The sequence below is a fragment of the Thermobia domestica genome, chromosome 11, assembly GCF_964235325.1.
Source record: "Thermobia domestica chromosome 11, izTheDome1.hap1.1, whole genome shotgun sequence".
Classification (NCBI taxonomy): domain Eukaryota; kingdom Metazoa; phylum Arthropoda; class Insecta; order Zygentoma; family Lepismatidae; genus Thermobia; species Thermobia domestica.
The window spans coordinates 36,872,248-36,890,858 of NC_137464.1; the positions used below are offsets into that span (position 1 = coordinate 36,872,248).

Consider the following 18,611-nt stretch of genomic DNA (forward strand, 5'->3'; position numbering starts at 1 on the left):
CAATCTGCCTCCACCAAACGACGCTTCTGGATCCGCTAGTGTATGAATTCATCATAATGTATTTACAAACCGACTGTATAGAACATATGCTACACTGTATATTCACTGTCGAGCTAATAGATTTATTTCGGTTTTTCATCTTCATTAAACTTAGTGATGATTTCAAGGTTTCCCCGGGTAGGCTTACCATACGTCCTAGATTCAAGCCCGGTCCGGAAAATTGTCTGGGATTAACTAATGCCCGAAATTTTAGGGAAAATGGAAGACTGGAAAATTTCGCTGTGTTTGGTCAAGTCTTGCAATTCTGTCTTGTGCTGATATTTATGAAAAAATCAATAGCGATAAGGTGTTCTTCGCAAGAATACTTTACTCAGGAAAATAATTAAGACAATAATATAAAAATATGTTTTAAGTATAGAAAATGAGCATAAGCATTTTTGGAACTTAAGATTAGACTTTTGTTAACTTCTCAATAAACACACACCATTCTTTAAAATATCCAGAAATTATGGTAATCCTACCCCGGGGGATTTTGAATATACGGAGGGTGAAAGTAGCAAAAATACGGGTCCATGGTGAACATGATCAGAGATATGTTTTGGGGGAAATATTCCTCCTGAGCAACCCTCTAAAATCACCACTGACTAACATTTATTTTACTGAAAGGCTAAAGGGGGAGTTTGCGCCCAAAGCATCATCATGTCTGATTGCGGCAATGTGTGAACTAGTGGCCATTAAGAGAAAGCAAACACGACAGAAGATAACACATTTGGCTTAAAAAAATTTTTGCTACAACATTTTAGCAACACCGTACGTGATTAATATGGTTGAGGTGTTGGGCGTATACTGTATCGTATGAAGACTAAATTACCCTATTTGTACGTTTAAGACCTGTATGTCTGGCAAGAGTGATACAATAGCTGTCAGTAAATAACAAACAAGAGATAAAATTCAGGAAGAAATTGAACTTCCTGTGTGTGTGTGGGGGGGGGGGGGACGAAAAAGCAATTCCTTTCTGTACGCTTTCCTTTCTCTTCACAAATACAAGTTTCCAATAACTTATTAGATGAAAATAGTTGTTTGACTAGTTTGGCTGCAAGAATCAATCATTGGAGAAGTGAAGGAACCGAACTGTCCATCACTACTTTTGATAATATCCGAAACTTCGATAATACTTGAAATTTCGATAATATCCGAAACCGATAATACTCGAACATTCGATAATACCCAAAACTTCGATAATACTCGGACTTTCGATAATACTCGAAATGTCGATAATACCCGAAACTTTGATAATACTCGAAATGTCGATAATACCCGAAACTTCGATAATACTCGAACTTTCAATAATACCCGAAACTTCGATAATACTCGAAATTTTGATAATACCCGAAACTTCGATAATACTCGAAATTTCGATAATACCCGAAACTTCGATAATTTCAAATACTCGAACGGTTTCGAGTAACCGATGACAACTCGATAAATTTTCACTCCCGAAGTTCGATAGGTCCTCAGCCTTATCGAACACCTCTAATTATAGGTCCAAAAAAGGCCCATTTAAATAATATTGGGAATTTTTCACCCCCCTTTAGACCACCTGAAAATTGAAAATAATGTCTTTTGGCAATTTTCTTATGGGTTAGTCCCGAAAAGCTACAATCATGCCAAATTTTAACTTTCCACGTCAACTGAAAGTACCCATTATTTTAAGTAGGTTCATGTAGTTTTATATATAGTTATGTATTTTATTCCCTTTGTATATCAATATTCGTATTATTGCTTTTGCTTAACATAGGGTCTGCATTGTTCTATTTTTGCAGATTTTAAAGCAATCGAAACAGCTATTACGTACTTACCATCTCCATAAATGAGGATGCATATACTGTTGGTAAACGATAAGTTGCTACAGGCACGTAGCCAAGGGGGTCCAGGGGGTCCGCCCACCCTTCGAGACCAGAAATGAAATAAAATAAGGAAGATTGAAACAAAAAGAAAGGAAAAAAGAAGAATCAGCATTAAAAATAAAAAAGCTACATCAAGCTTTTGGTTACTCTTTCTTATGAGGAGATTAGTATTATTTGCAACAAATGGTGGCGAACGAGCAGGCTATCCTGGAAAAGTAAGAGAATTTGAAATTTCTAGAAAAGTTACGGAATTCTTAGAATTTCTGCTGCTAGTGAGGAAAATTTCAAGGTTTTGAAAACATAGTCCCATTCTGTAATAGTGTGGACATCATATATATATTTTTTTAATCATAATTTTTCGTAATCGCTTCTCTACAGAATCAAACATGTTATTTCAGAAACAGTTTTCTACTGCTCCTTTAACCTCTCATTTGGAACAGACTAGTTGACGGAATAATGAAAACAAAAAAGTTAATATGGAAAGAAAGTTCTGTTAACATTTAATTCTAAAGAGAAAGGAACGCAGATATTGTAATATATTTTACAAGACAACATTGGGAATGTACTTTTTATAATGGTGGATGTGTACTTTTTATAATAGTTGAGGTCATAATGAAAGGAAAATTGTTATATTTAAATGAACAGAGGAAGGAATGTAGATATTGTAAAATCTTTTTCAATACTTTTTTAATATTGTTTTACTCGAGATTTTTTCATAGTTTGTTATTAAAATACTTAATAACGTATCCTCATTTTATTGTCCTAACAAATTAATATATGTTGCCAGTAAAATAGCTTAGATTGATCGAGCTCCTGGGCCTTCAGTACTTCATGTCAAGCCCCCCTCCCCCTTATTACGAAATCCTGGCTAAACGAATCACTATATGTTGCCAATAAAATAGTTTAGAATGATCGAACCTTTGGTGTGACGGACCCCCCCCCCCTTTACGAAACCCTGGTTACGTGCCTGGTTACTATGTTCATCATAATCAAAAGAAAGAAAGGATAAATAATACACGCTCCAGCTGCGCGTCGTTTTAAAAGGGTATAGTAGAATAGGATCGGGTTAACTTAGGATAAGGGATGTTTAGACCATTTTGTTAAAATTAATCGAGTGTAATTTTTTGTCTGCTTAAAGGTATCAACTGGAGCGGGCCTTGTAAAGTTTACCCGAAAGAAATGTTAGTTCAGACTGGAATTAAGAGTTAATTTTGACTGTTACTGTTTTATTGAAAGTTTTCACGGAGATTTAATTGAATACAAACAACCTTGGGCTTGCAATTCAGGGCCTTTAGCAGAGTCATTCTGACACGTGATTACTACCGTACTAAAGAGTTCGATATTTCCTGCAGTAGTTAGGCTTTTAGTATGATGCTAATCATACGCCAAAACAACTCTGCATAAGGCCTTCTTAGTTTTAAAACTACTTTGTCATAAAATATGAAACTAAATGCATTACGGTTGAATATTACCTTACTCGAAACAGGGACGAATCCAGGGGGTGATCGTCCCCATAAGAGAGAGCTTTCTTATTTTATATATAAATAAAACCCATCCCAGAGTTTGGAGCTCTTAAAAGTAGCTCTAAAAGTAGCTATAGGAGCATTACAATCCACCCCTATCCCCCAGAAGTCATCCTGGATCCGTCCCTGACTCCAAATTTGCATTAAATGTTTTTCACCTGGTAATCAAATTGATTATTTCTCCTGATATTTTATGAATTTAAAATTACCGTTTATTTAATTTTAAGTGTAAATAACTTTTTGCGTTGTTTTTTTCTCCTTTTCAGATTCTTCTTATGGCATTTCATTTCAAGCAAATCTTGCCAACAGCAAATTTAGTGATTATACTGAAAGTAAACTAAGTTTTTAAGAATATAACAGTAGACTAAATTTAAAAAATGATACGAAATGTGGCAGTTTAACGTCCTACGTTTATCCCCTTTAAGTTAAGGGAGACGAATGATTTAGACAAGTGAATGATGGAAAAATTGGTGGGAAGAAATGTGAGAAGAAACGGGAGTATCCCGAGAAAACCGCGGATACGATATTGTCCACCACAAACGTACTTAACTGGGGATCGAACTAAGTTGAGTTGATGTTAGTTTAGCGTCCCTTTCAGCAGCGAGGCTATATGAGACATGGACCTACTGATTAACGTGAAAGCCGAACCACATGAGCTCCCGTCGGAAATCGAACCCGGCTCTCCCATGCCAAAGGGGACCGAGCTAGAAACCCCACATACCACAGGTAAGCGCTCTACCACTGAGCCACCGTTTCCCCAAGATTAAATAAGAAAGATTTAACAAAACAAAGATGCAATGTTGAAACATGTAACAAGCGGATTCAAATCGAGTTTATGCACACCTCGAAAATAAGAATGAATGAACAACTATAAACAAACTTGTAATGTTCTGCCAATGGCGGAGCATTACAAAGTGAATTGGTTAAAAATATTTTTGCCAATTGTCTCGGTAGATGTTAAAAGAGCAAAGAGCGTCTTAACCGAATACTGCTCCATTATTAGTAACCCAGAGAATTTCTTCAAAGACGGTAATTTTAACAGAAATTCGGTTACTAGCAATCGAATTGAGTTGAATTGAATTTTAGTTTAACGTCCCCTTTCAGCAGCGAGGCTATATGAGACGGGACCTACTGATTAACGTAGAATCCGAACCACATGAGCTCCCGCCGGGAAGCGAACCCGGGTCTCCCACGCCAAAGTTACTAGCAATCGAGTTTTCATTTAATTCTCACCAATGTGGAAGTCCTCAATGGAAAAGCAGAATCACATTGGAGCAAAATTCGTATTGTGCAAAGTAATCCTGTATTTAGGATGATGAAATTTTGTCAAACAAATTAAGTATGTGTTGTTATTAAGCAATGATGCAAGACACCACATCTTACAAAATTTACAGGGCAAATGAAACACTTTCATGTAAAGACATATTTCTAACGAAGAAATCTCTATAGGTGACCGATTTAAGTAGGAAGTACTTCAGCGGTATTTTATGTTTAACTGTTGTAAAATTATTTTAAGTGCTTTACGACAGTTGAAACTAATAAGTGCATATGAAGAAGGACTATATTAGACATTATTTTCCGCCGGCGTAGTATTTCTGCACAGTGTACAAAAGCCGTATTTTATTTAACAAATGTAGTGTTACATGCGTGAAACACTACATAAGTGCTATAAACATTCGTATCACTGCGAAAACCCACATTAAGGTATATGTAAAGGCAACATATAGGGCCTTATGCAGAGTCATTCTGAAGAGTGATTAGTGACACACTAAAGAGTTCGACTCTCATATGTTCCCTTCACTAGTCAGCACTTTAGTACCACCTTAATCGTACATTAAAACAACTCTGCATAAGGTCCATAAGCACTAAAATAAACTACCCTACTAATCTGACATATCCTACTAATCTAACCTGATCTACGCTACAACCCGTAACGATAAAGCTGTCCGATAGGTAAGCTATCTAGTATCATGAGAAACATGGTGGGCCTTATGTAGTCATTTTGATGTATGATTAGCGTCATATTAAGGGACTGACTACTGTCGGGCAAATGTTAGTCGAACTCTTTAGTATGGCACTAATCACGCGTCAGAGCGACTCTGCATAAGGCCCGGTATGTTTATACACTCCGGTGTTCGAAGTGGGAAAAAAGCAGAGGTGGTATATTTTACAATAAAACTTTCATTATGATTTTGACTCGACATATCGGCTATGTAAATGTTAAAATACAGTGAGGGTATGTTGCTTAAAAGATTGTATTTTTATTTACATAATGACTCAAAACCATGGAAGAACTCTTCGTAGTTACAAGGGGGATGGAGAGATTTTGCCCCCGCCGCCAACTTTCTGAGAATGAAAAAAAAAGACCCCCTTATGTTGTATTGTAGAAAATTATACACAAAATACTGTAAAACTGATTTTTTATATTAACAATTTTTTAAACAGTTTTCGCGAGACTCCCCCCCGCACTCGACTGACCCCCGGAAGTTTATCTAATTATTAGAAAGACACAAATATACGTTTTAATGAAAATATACAAGCTCAATCAATTTACTCTTTTTGACACATTACATAATAACCGAACACTTCAGCAAACAACAGATTTTTTGATTGTATACACTACATATATTTTTTCGTAAATACCGGACTCAGTTACATATTTATCATTGTAGACACAAAAGAAGGCAAACTTATAACAATACTTTCCGATTTCAGTTTAAACGAGTCGTCTCAATTACATGGCTTTTGTTTGAATGGGACCATTACTAATTCCTTTCTGTTATGTGACACTTATCTACAACCAACACCAGTTCTTGCATAGGAGAAAGGCGCTAACTTCTTTGTAGACACATCATTTAAAAAAAAAGAAATATATAACAATGTTTGTATTACCAACTTAGAAATTATTTCTACATAAGAAATAAGATGTTTGATGTATAAAGCTCTTCGTCAATTACTGTGTATAAAAATGGATTTAATGAAGGTGCATTAGCATCCACTTTCCAGTGACGGTGTCTTGATCACTAAAAACCAGAAGCGGCATGTCTTCATCACTGAGAAACCAGAGAGGTATAGCATACCACCGCATACCGTCTCACTTCGACCACTGTTTATATTATTCTTGCTTACAAGCGTACTCATAATCGCGGACGCGCCTGCTCCTTCTGGAATCACCCTCGCGCGCCCACCAGCTTCGCTCTTTTCGACTCGATTAGGTAATATTCATTGTTTTTATTGGTCATCTAACACAGGTTGCTTTATTTTTTCGACTATAGTTTTATTGCATATTTATACGCAAATCCTGAAATAATTCAAATTTTTCAACAATTAATTTTGGTACCCCTTGAATTTTTTCTTGGAATATTGTCATGTCGAGCGCAAATATTTTGGAGGACAAGAAGAAAATTATTGAATTATAATTTTCAACTATAATTTCAAATGGCGTAGTGGATTCAAATCTCATAATGTGCCAACCGAGAAGTAAACTACTCGTAGAAAGAACTTACCATTTTGTTTTGCTGTTAATAGGTTAAAGTGGTATTTTCAGGTGTGTGGAGCGCTGCGTATCAGGATAGGTTTCACGTAGTTATTTACATCTTGTTACCATGACTACGGAAAATGATCACCCATAATGCATCATTTTCGAACAAGTTACTGGCAGTTTCCACGTGACCTTCGATAACCAATGGCGAATTAGTAGTAAAAGCTGAGCACAGTGTATCATAAGTGGTGTTATTCTGGTACAAACATTGGGCATTTAGATGAAAAATGCCCAATAAAACCAAAAAAGAAAAGGTAATAACTAAGTTGCGATAATCTTATGCAAATGACAATGATTCTGTATTGATGTATATTTATAGCCTAAGAGTAATAATGTTACAGTATTTTATGTAAGCATGTGCGGTTGAGGGTGTAACATTGACGCCGTTGGTAGTTAGGCTTAAGTTTAGGTGCACGTAATCAAAGATCGAAACTGTACATTTTAACTGCTATAAAGTACTTTAAAAAGGTCGTGAATGTACATTGCACTAAGAGTTTTGTTTTCTTCCGTAGGAACCGGCAAAAATTAAATCTGTAAATGGAAAGAATGGCAAAGAAAACTCGGAGAACGGCGATGAGGTAATGAGTTTCTTTTAATTTTGTAGTTTTTTCCCGATCAAAATTAGGTATAATACTTAAATTAATTTTCAGCTTCAATAAAAAAGTAGTGCAGTAAATTTTACTATGCGGTATTTTGAGCGTAAGTAATGCCGCCAGAAATCGTATTATCGTATATGTCACATTTGCACTTAATGAATATGACAACGTAAGTCATAAATATTGTTGACATAATATGAATAATTTATTGTAGAGTGAACGCTTAATAATTGTTCAATGTGAAATCTTAGCATTCGATGTTTTTTCATACCTGCAATACCGGTATATATGCAATAAGATCTCAGTTGAAATGGATACTGCACTATTTATACTACAGTGTATGCCCTTGATATTGTCGGTGTCACTACCAAAACTGAAATGCAGTTGCATTTCAGTGCAGCTTTTGTTTGGAAGAGTCGTCCTTCTTTGTAAACATACTGTATAGTTAGGAGGGATTAAATTTAACTAACTGTGTAAGGCATATGTTAGAAGTGCAAGGCCAATTATTATGATGTGAGAGGATGCCTTCAGTTAGTAACGTGTTTTTGTTTATCCCCCAGTGATAGGCACATGTGTAAGTGTCAGGTTTTTATTTTGAGGGATATGACTTTCGTTAATATTTTATTCAGTATCGCGCACCACGTTACGTTGTTGCGGTTTCATAAAATTGAAATTTGTGATAATTGAACAGTTTCAGATTTTTACACATTAGAATATAATAATAATATAATCCCATACATAAATTTAAAGTTGTTCGTAATTTATTAATTTGGATACTCTTGTTTTTAATAATTATTATCCAAAAATATTAATTTAAAATATCAAATGTCATCGTTAGGAAAGTTGTTAAAATTTAATATTACATCATGCATGCACATAAGTTAATTTTCGGAGCAGCTTAAGTTAATATATATACTATGCAGATTTCGGTAAATCTAAACATTATTAATAGTTCATAAAATGTAGATGACTGAAAAAAATTCCTAGATTTGGCAAGACTATAGCCGATATTATTTCCTACATGGGAGGTTGTATGTATCTTGTAAATACGTGAAATATGTACTTTTCCTCATGCTTTCTTCTCATTAAGCTCTCGTAACACTAGTGTCAGTCAGAAAGATTCGAGAAAATAAAAATGTTACAATTTTTCTATTATTACTGTGTGAGCTTCAGCTTTTGATTATTAAATGTTTTAAAAGCAGAACTCAAGGAAGAGGATTGGGGGAACTTAATGCAAGACGTACTGCTTTTCATAATCATGGATTTTGATCTAATAAGCGACTGGTTCTGTTATCAGGATTTTATGTACTATCCAGTATTGCTCTGCCAGTGACCTTTTCAGCAGTATCTATTGTTCTGAGTAAAAAGTGTGTATTTGGCCTTTTAAAACTAAATTCTTCGGTACGTATACCGCTTATGTGATTAGTTTACGTGTAGCACAGCCAAAACAGAGAATAGTCGAATTATCATGAAACTGTACTCTTAAGTCTAGCTGTTATTCAGCTGAACTCGTCAAGTGAATTCTGTTGTACATGATTACTTTGCAGGTGGTAAAGTATTATAGCACTTCTTAATTATGTCATTTTTGGGTATATTATAACTGAATTGGTATTGTTTTTCGTATCGTAACCGTGTCATACATGAATATGTTTACCTTTTCTCACGAGTTTTTATATAAAACTGTTTCAGTGTTTGCTGAAATTTTTGTCACGATATCTTAAAGTTACTAAACTGGACAGATGTTAAGGTTCCTCTCTTTCTACGGAACCTTTCTGAGAGTAGAATATATGTATAATCTAATAGGCTTAAGTTTAGAGTTGCCCCTCCAGTTTCATACCTACAAAAAACCAGTAAACACATTAAAACGTGCAGTTTTAGTATACGGATCCATAGTGTAAGTAGTAGTAGCAGGAGTAGGAGTAGGAACAGATTAGAAGCCCCGCAGGGGTTCGTTGGGTTCTGTTCTCGACATAAAGTGGGGATGCTGCTGAATCATCGAAACTTCCCGCTTCTTGCAAATAGTACCCATTTTCACATATCTTTTCTCGTGTTAAACATAAACTTTACTGCCAAACTTACACACCTAAACATTACATAAGAACTCCAGATCATCATTTCTTACCTCATTTCTCCTGTAAATTTTCCTAATTTTTATAAAAAACGGAGGGGCAACTCTAAACTTAATCCATCTAATATAATAGAGGAAAGTAGTATAATCTCATTGCTCAAAGTTACAACAACATTTGAGCATCTATCAGTAATCACTTTTAGTATCACATTGAAACAGTTATAATCATGCGTCAGTTTCTTTCCTTCAGTACTGAGATACAATGGTTAACCTAATCATGGCCGAAGAAGACAGTCGGGTCCATCGAACGTTATTCTTTCATGATATTTACATACACTGTAGCTTTCTTTTCGACTTCATGTGAATTGTGTTTTTGTAAGAGCAGTGAATTGATGAGAAATACAGGGTCAATTATTAAGGGAAGTCACTGATTATTTTGCAATGATTGTTTTCTTTAAAGAAAGCAAAACCTACAATAGACCTAGAAGATGCAAAAGTAAAGATCCTGTAATACAGTAATAGAAATGGTTCTGATGACGTTCCAGGGAGGAAGGAAATATTTAATTGAAGTACCGGTAGTAAACAGGGAGGGATAAGGTGAGCCACTTTTTTAAGGGAGGGATAAGGTGAGTTTCTTCAGTGATTTTGCAAATATTCTAGAAACACGAAGTAAATATGATTCGTATTTGGACGATAGATCTTCTTAACTTCTAGAAAAAATGAAATGAAATCTTTTTAAGTTTTATGTCCCACGGTTATGCCAGTTAGGCTAAAGGAGATGGTGATGATGAGAGATGAGTGAAATGGTGGGATGAAGAAAGTGGGAGGAAACGGGAGAACCCCGAGGAAACCCACGAGCACGGCGTTTGTCCACCACAAGGCGCGAGCTGGGATCGAAAAAAAGCAAGCACCGGAGGTGAACGCTCTACCACTCAGCCACCGCGCCCCCCTAACTTCACTTCTAGATTATTCTACAAATAACATATACAAAAAGGAAAAAAAAAGTAGTAATTCCATGTAATCGACAACATTACAAGATATTTTATATACTAAAAATTCATGACAATTTTCTTTTTACGTCAGCAATTGTGTGTGTGTATTATTTCGAACTTCTGATGCTCAGGTAAATTCTTCAAGACGCAATAAACGAGGTAATTTCATACTGCCACTTCTGAAATAGTGAGGGTTTACGCTTTACCACAGTTTCTTCTTTGGTAAACCCGTAGTCCATAAGTTGTGCTTAGTATTCAGTGGTGATTATACTCCAAGAAACTAGAGCTATGATCGTTCAGCAGACTTCACACGCATGATCTTTGGAGGTGGAGAATCAGGATATTTGTGTTGATTGGACTGCTGTTATCCGGAGTGTAGTATTGTACTGTCATTTCGTCTGTGGTTATGAATCGACAATTAGATTAGTTTGATGTTTATCAAAGTTGCCCTTAGACATTTTCATTATGTTTCATTTTCGTTCAAATGTCATTTGTCTCATCTATCGTGCATATGGTTTCCTCACACAATTTTTCAATCAAAATGAGAAATACTCGTTCGCCTGAAATGTTAGTGCTCCTGCAGTTTTATTACGATTAATAACGGTTCTCGAATGTCATATCGTGCAGGACTGCTGTGGCTCGGTTTTAAGGCGTTCACCTCTGCTGCATGGGGCTCTTATTTAGATTCCAGTGTCCTTAAGTGGGTTTTGTGGGGAACGTATGCGTAGGTAACTTTATCCATCCATTTTTATCCACTTTTTTAAGGAATGTCGTTTGTAGTGGCAGATTTTGCTCGGCCACTTTGCTCTTTCTTTTGAAGCTTTTACAACCGAGTTCACATAATAACAGTTGAAAATAATAGTGTACAGTCTCCTAGAGTCATTTTCATATATATTTCTCTTGTACGCATACCCTTCTTCACCAAATCTTAGGAGACAGCTCGGTATTCAAAATTTGTCATTTAAAAAAAAGTAATAAAACACTAGTAAGCAATTCATACATTCAACTTGTATGTTACAGTAACCATAATAATCCTTAAGAAAAAAGGAAATGAATATGTATATTATTTCCGTGTAGTAGTATCATGGTTCCTCGTACACACAAACGTAGCACAAAGTTTTTAAGTGCCATCTAGTAATTTGTGAATAACAACATATTTTACGTTTATATTGCTGTATATACTAAGGTGGAAAACAAAATCTGTTCAAATGGATGAGACTTACTTGATGGTAGTGAAGGATAAATGATTATATGAGGCGTTGCGGGTAGTAAGGGCGAACTCAGAGAAAAAGTTAACAATCTTCCATACCCATTTGAGGTGTTAAGAGTAGTAATACTAAATAGATCTATAGCAGCTATTTCTCGTGCCTATATGTGTAGGTTGTCATTAATCTTTTCCGTTATATATAAAAGGTTTCAAATCAAATTACGATCATTTTGGTTGTTCAGGACAGGAAACTGATAAGAGGGGGGGGGGGGGAACAAGCCTTTGTTGAATTCACGTTTTTTGGTACTGGATCTGTTACCACAGTACTCTTCACCTATTTTACAAATTCTTTTCGTTTGTAACAAACTTAACATTGATTTGCAATTCAGCAAAACTGAGTTCCTGAATTATATGTGACAATTGGCAACCGTGTTGTGGACTTTTTTTTACATTATGCATGAGGTTCCGGGCATTTTCATTATTCGTCAGATATACAAATCGTTGTTCCGCAGTTTCACGAGAATATTCTTGTAGCACACAGTTAGTAGTTTCTTTATATCATTAAATTGTTTCTTATGATACTTGGTAAAATTTTTATAGTAGAAAGTCAGTAGTGTTTCAGCCAGTTAATTGGAAAGAATTTGTCTTTCGAGTTTTCTTCAGATCTTTTTATTGTTTTCAGTGTCTTGAAAAATCCAGTCGTATTTAGAGCATACGTTTTTGTACGTTGGGACATCGCTATATAATAGTATATTTCTTTCAAGTTCAAATTGAAAATTGATTATTTATTTTTAATCGTACTGACTCATCTATAATTGTAATAAAGATATTAATATTTAATTTCAAAATTACAGCAATTGATCTTTCTTTCGTTTTTTCTTCGTGTACTCAGATTTGGATGTAAGGTGTAGTGTGTTGCATGTAAGAGAGGTTGTGTCACATTTATGGTATCACGTACGATCACCTCGTAGTACCATGTATGCACACAACAAAGCAGCTTTTGTGGGTAGTTTCCAAGTATTGTTGACTACCACCTAAAATGGCTGTTGTACATATGAGCGGTCATGTGGCACCGAAGATAGCTTACTTTGGGAAGACTACATTTGTGCCTTTTCGACATTAGTTACTTACAGCCAAATAAGTAAATAATGTATGAAAGGAGGTTTAATTGTGTCAGAGAAAGAAATTAAGAATAATTATTAGAAATGGCTTGTTTGTATTTTTTTAGACCAAGAGTGGATACTGGAAGGGTCCAAAAGAAAAATGTATTCTAAAACTCAACATGATGTTAAGAATCAATATACTTCTCCACTTTTTATCCTGCATGTTTTGAAGTATTACTGTACGCAAAATTAAGACCACAGATATACCATAAGTACAATATTAAAATGACATACTCCCTTCTTCCCTAAAGAGTGTTGAGAAACATGGGACTGATAGGCAAATACCGTGTACGTGCGTTTTCGCAGGGTTCTTCCAAGGGAAAGATGAGCTAATTTGTAAAGAAAAAGTAAAGAAAATATTCTTGTCCATGCACTGGCTACCCACTATTATTTTTACTAATGGAAGGTTTCCTAAGTTTCCCACTTGAAAACAATTTATTGTGGACAGAGAAAAGAAGAATTTCAAATTCAGATTGGAACTTTTTTTTTGTGTGGTGCTTCAGATCAGTGATGTATGACAGACGTCTTGTGGGGAAGAGATTTTCGGTCTCTTGTATTGTATCTCAGATTTATTTCCAAATTGCAGAAAGAATTTCCAGTACTGTGAACGGAGAATAATTCCTGTCCGTTAAGAAGAGGGTACAAAAGCGTTGGCCTAAAAGAAAACTGCCCATATCTGTAAAATAAAAGGGTTCTATCCCATCATCATAGGTACGTTTTCGTCGGGACAGAACTAACATTTGTTCTTATTATGGAGGTGTCCGATAAGGACGATTTCACTATATTATATTATTATGTATGTGAGAACAACAAAACACAACCTTGTAGATTGTACGTTTTCTTAATGAAAAGGATATTTTAATATCAGTTTTCATTAAATACTTAAACTTGTGACGAAGAAAATTTAGATATGATACGGATACTATTATTGGATTACTACAATTTATACAATAAAAATAATCATAATAGTTAGAAATAGCACTGGTCATTCCACGTGAAATCATCACATGGAACAAAGTTGGTACTATCTCAGATCATGACCAAAAAAGTCTCAAATATACCCATGGTAAAAGAAGTTGAAATCCCAAATGGAAACTTTGTCACTCACATAGTGCCCCCCTCCTCCTCAAAAAGAAGTCAGGTCGAAGGCTTGAAATATCGAATACCTGCCTCAGGCTGCTTTTTTGTACCTACTTCAACTAATGGACATACAGAAGTGGTTGAAGGGTCATTAGAAAACTGAAGGGTTCCTTTACATGTACAAGGCAGTAAAACGACTGAATAGTATATTGAGCCATATGTTTGTGCACAGTGAAAACGAATAAAAGTGGCCGTTGACAACAACTTTGGAGGAAACCTGGATATTTGTGGGTGGAGGTACATGTGCGGTTTCTGGCATGGTGAAGCACCTCCTGATAGTGATATATTGTGGCTAAAGTTAGGTTAATGCCGCAAAGCAAACATCGGGGGCTTTGAAGTACAAAAAATGAAATTTGGCGAAAATTGGAAATGCTGGCAATCCGTAATCGTCTTCTGTGGAAGTGGAATCAAGTTAAGAATATATTCATATTGTACCACAATATCCCACCAACACCACCGGAAATTTCGTTCAGGGACTCACATTCGTGATGTAGGTAAAAACAAAATATGTTGTAGCTGTTGCCGCAACTAGCACAGTATACAGATTGTTACGTATGGTACATATGTACACCATATACGATATGTATTTTGTATTTATTTCGTGTATTTGATCAATCTAAGGCAATTGCTAATAATCGTGTGCAAATTCTTGTATCATCAAGCCGTTATGACACACGAAGTTCGATGCATTTTGAAAATGGTGAGATTGAAATGTAAATTTTTGTGTGTTGATTTGACGTGAAATATCCATATGTTGTTCATACAATAAAAACACAATAACTACGATTGAATTATATTATGGATGCTAATACGCCATACACCAGTTACACCTTTCACCCGTAGCAAATAATCTCAGTTAAACCTTTACCTGAATCTGCGTGAAGAAGTATCAATGAAGAAGTTTAAACTGTATTACCATTCTAATTGATGGGATACTATATTCTGTTCATATGCTTTCAGACTTCTGAAAATGCAAAAACGAGGGAGAACATGAAGAACGCTAGTCACAATATAACATGAAATCGAGACTTGCATATCATGAAGTCTACGATCCACCAGATATATACATCATTTAGGGTAGAAAGAGTAAGTAGATAGGTGTTTAATCATGATGGTTTTGAAAGCTCCTTCATGGCAAAGTGGTTAGCGTGCGCGCCATTGGCGTGGGAGACCCGGGTTCGATTCCCGGCGGGAGCTCATGTTGTTCGGATTCCACGTTAATCAGTAGGTCCACGTCTCATATAGCCTCGCTGCTGAACGGGACGTTAAACTCCAAATCATGATCATCATGATGGTTTTGAAAACATGCACCAATGTCATTCTGAACTTCTTTGGTAAGGTACTGTCTACCAGTCATTGTTCCTGGAGATATATCAGCTTTAAGAATATTAGTAGATTTCACCCAGCTGGGTTCATTGTTTCAGTGGAATGAGACTTCTGGTTCAGTTGGTTGTAGACACCAATAAACTTTCCCACACCCACTTTCTTCATTCCACCATTTCATTCATTTCTCATCATCACCGTCTTCTTTAGCCTAGTCGGCATATACGTGGGACGTAAAACTCAGATTTCATTTCATTTCATTTTCCATGTCTTGAGTGTTGGGGGAATTCATGAATTGTTGATAACCTAAGGAAGTTGATGTGCATCCTCCTTAATACATCCCATTGCAGTAAGAACTCAGTGGAAAATTCTGGTTTGTGGAATAGTGATGGCCACATCGTGTATAATCATCAGTGTCACAGAAAAGAGTTTAATGCCATTAGTTTCATTTAGTGCTTACTGTTACAACTATTGTGGTGTTCTAGTTTGATCATTGACTGGTTTTTGCAGCTAGTTTCTGTAGTGTGCCTCCAACACCATTACGTGGAATTATTGCCGAACTCGTGGCGAAGAATTCCATTCAGCTTTAGTGTTAAAGTCATACTGATAGCAAACAAGATTGGCAGAATTTTTGTAATTTTTCTTTTATTGACTGCTAGCACCGTCAGAAAAAAAATGATGTTAGTGCAAATTACTTTGCACAATTTCGAAAATCGGGGACAATGGTGGTTCAGTGATAGTGCGTTCACCTCTGGTGCGTTGGAGGGAGTCTGGTTCGATCCCAGCTCACGCCAAGTAACCTTTGTGGTGGACAAACATCGTGTGTGGAGTGTTTCTCTGGGTTCTCCTGTTTCCTCCCACTTTCTTCATTCCACCATTATCATCCATCTCATCATCACCATCTGTCTTAACTTCGGTGCATAATCTTGAGACGTTAAACTCAAGAAAAAAGTACAAAAATAAATAAATAAAGAGTTTAAAAATGGAAAACTCAACATTGTCTTGAAGATAACCTTTCTTGAATGAAGCATAAAGTTCATTTAAGTTGGTTAAGATTAATCTTTTTTCCCAGGTACATACGTATCATCATAAAATTCCTGAATTGCAGGGTTGGCAAAAAGCATGGTTTTTATTCAAAAAACTCGTTCTTTTGGTTTAAATAATTTGCTCTATGTATTTATATCATATATGGACAGAAATAGGTTTGTTTTATCTTGGTGTTATTATGCAACAACCGGGTTATGCTGGAAGGGGTCACATAAGCTTAAAATGGAGTCCAAACCGTGTCTCGACTTACATCCGAAACAAATTGTCCTCCATTTCAACTCGAAACCAGGACTAATTGGCCTGAATGCGATACGTCTGCCGACTCACTCACGAAGGACTCCTAACACGTTGTACTGATGTTTACATACTTTTAATATAATTGTCTAATTGTCAAGAGTCTTTGACAAGCACAAAAATATAAACAGTTGCACAAGTGAAACCATAATACAGAATTACATATGAACAATTTCAAAATACTGCAGAGTACAGAAGAACTAATTAAGTGCAAGTTGGTTCACTACGACTTTTATTAGTCCAAGTTAAAGAAATACGACTTAATTTGAATATCAGTAAGAAAAGTGAATAAAGATAAGAATTATTTGAGTCCACTTTGGCTCTGATCCATTTATACATAAATAGATACCAAAGATACTTCTGATTTCAGTAAATGCCTCGTTGTTTTTGTATGACCCCCCCCCCCAAAAAAAAAAAAATGCGGTATTTCGATGTATTGTATCAATAGTAAACATTATTAAAACGAAACAATATTTAGAATTTTTCTTTGATTGCAATTTCATAACAATAATAATAAACTATAAAAAAAAATCACAAAAGAAACATTCGTAAACTTAAAAGAAAAAAGTTGCTTTTGTAGTATAATCTCTTTGAGTAATAAATGGGGAATTTAGCTCTGAATACAATACGAATAATATGCGGGAGTGACACGTGATAACCCACAAATGTGTGTTCATCAAGATTTTACGAACACTTACACTTTTACGAACATTTTTCGTTTTTGTTTGTTTGTTTGTTTAAACCAGTCAACCCTGCTGAATTGCATACACTATATCAGGGTGAAGAATGTTTTTTGGTAAGATATTAGGCAATAGGTCTTGCTGCTCTTTCCAGATTGAATGAAACTTGGTGTGTGGTAACTGTTTGATGGCAAGAGTTTACATAATTATAGCCAATTACTAGTAATGCCTTAGACTGATCAGATGCAAAATATCTGGACCCGCGTAGCGCTCTTGCCTTTATTGCGAGCGGTCATGGGTTCAATTCCCGTGGGGACACACAGGCCAGTCATCCTGAGTGAGATTTTCCTCATTAATACCAGGCAAATTCCGGGATTATACTAAACATAATGGTCCCAGAACGCTTCCTTCTTTCCTCATTCCTTTCTTACTGGCCCTAATTCCCTTAGTGTGATCACCGAGGAACGTCATTGACCTTTTACGTGACTTGTTAACATGGCCATAGATTCTGAAAAACCAGAAGTCGAATTTGAATCCTTGAGTGCAAAATGCATACCGTATATGTTGTACATGTGTTCCATACGTACCAATCTGTATATTGTTGTTGCGGCAGCAGCCAGGGTTATTTTGTTGTTTACCTGTATCAGGAATGAGTATCAGAATGATACTTACAGTGATTGTTGGTAGATATTGAGACAAATGAATATGCTCTCAACTTGATACCACCTTCCACACATGACAGTTAGTGCGTGCCAACATTACCATTTTGGCCAAATTTTATTTTTAGCGCTTCAAATACCCGTGTTTGTATTATGGTATCCTCCTGACTTGGGCCACAGTAAATCACTATCAGGAGGTGCTTGACCATGCCAAGGATCACATATGCTAAAAAAATCTCCAACCACATGTCATGTGCCCAGCAGGTTTCCTCCAAAGTTGTGTGTCAGCGACCATTTGTATTTATTTGCCATGTGCCATGAACATATGCCACAATACATTTTTTAGTAATTTTACTGCCTTGTATGTATATAGGAACTCTTCAGTTTTCTAATAATCCCTTAACCACTTCTGTATATCCATTAGTTCACGAACGACAAAAGTAGTTTTGATGCATGTATTCAACGTTTCGT

At 35.8% G+C, this 18,611-nt stretch overlaps 2 protein-coding genes across 2 annotated transcripts in view; one reads left to right on the forward strand and one right to left on the reverse strand.

The window, feature by feature from the left end:
- The window catches only part of LOC145664055 (dynein axonemal light chain 1-like), a 48,641-nt gene extending 41,595 nt beyond the window's left edge, over positions 1-7,046 (reverse strand). The window contains exon 1 of the mRNA XM_081730387.1: positions 6,937-7,046. Coding sequence (XP_081586513.1) covers positions 6,937-6,939 — 3 coding nt within the window. The 5' untranslated portion in view covers positions 6,940-7,046. The remainder of the gene's footprint in view (positions 1-6,936) is intronic.
- Positions 7,047-7,071: 25 nt separating this feature from the next.
- Positions 7,072-18,611, forward strand: part of wrd (Protein phosphatase regulatory B subunit well-rounded) — a 276,708-nt gene continuing 265,168 nt past the window's right edge. Inside the window, exons 1-2 of the mRNA XM_081730383.1 lie at positions 7,072-7,225; positions 7,484-7,549. Coding sequence (XP_081586509.1) covers positions 7,199-7,225; positions 7,484-7,549 — 93 coding nt within the window. The 5' untranslated portion in view covers positions 7,072-7,198. The remainder of the gene's footprint in view (positions 7,226-7,483; positions 7,550-18,611) is intronic.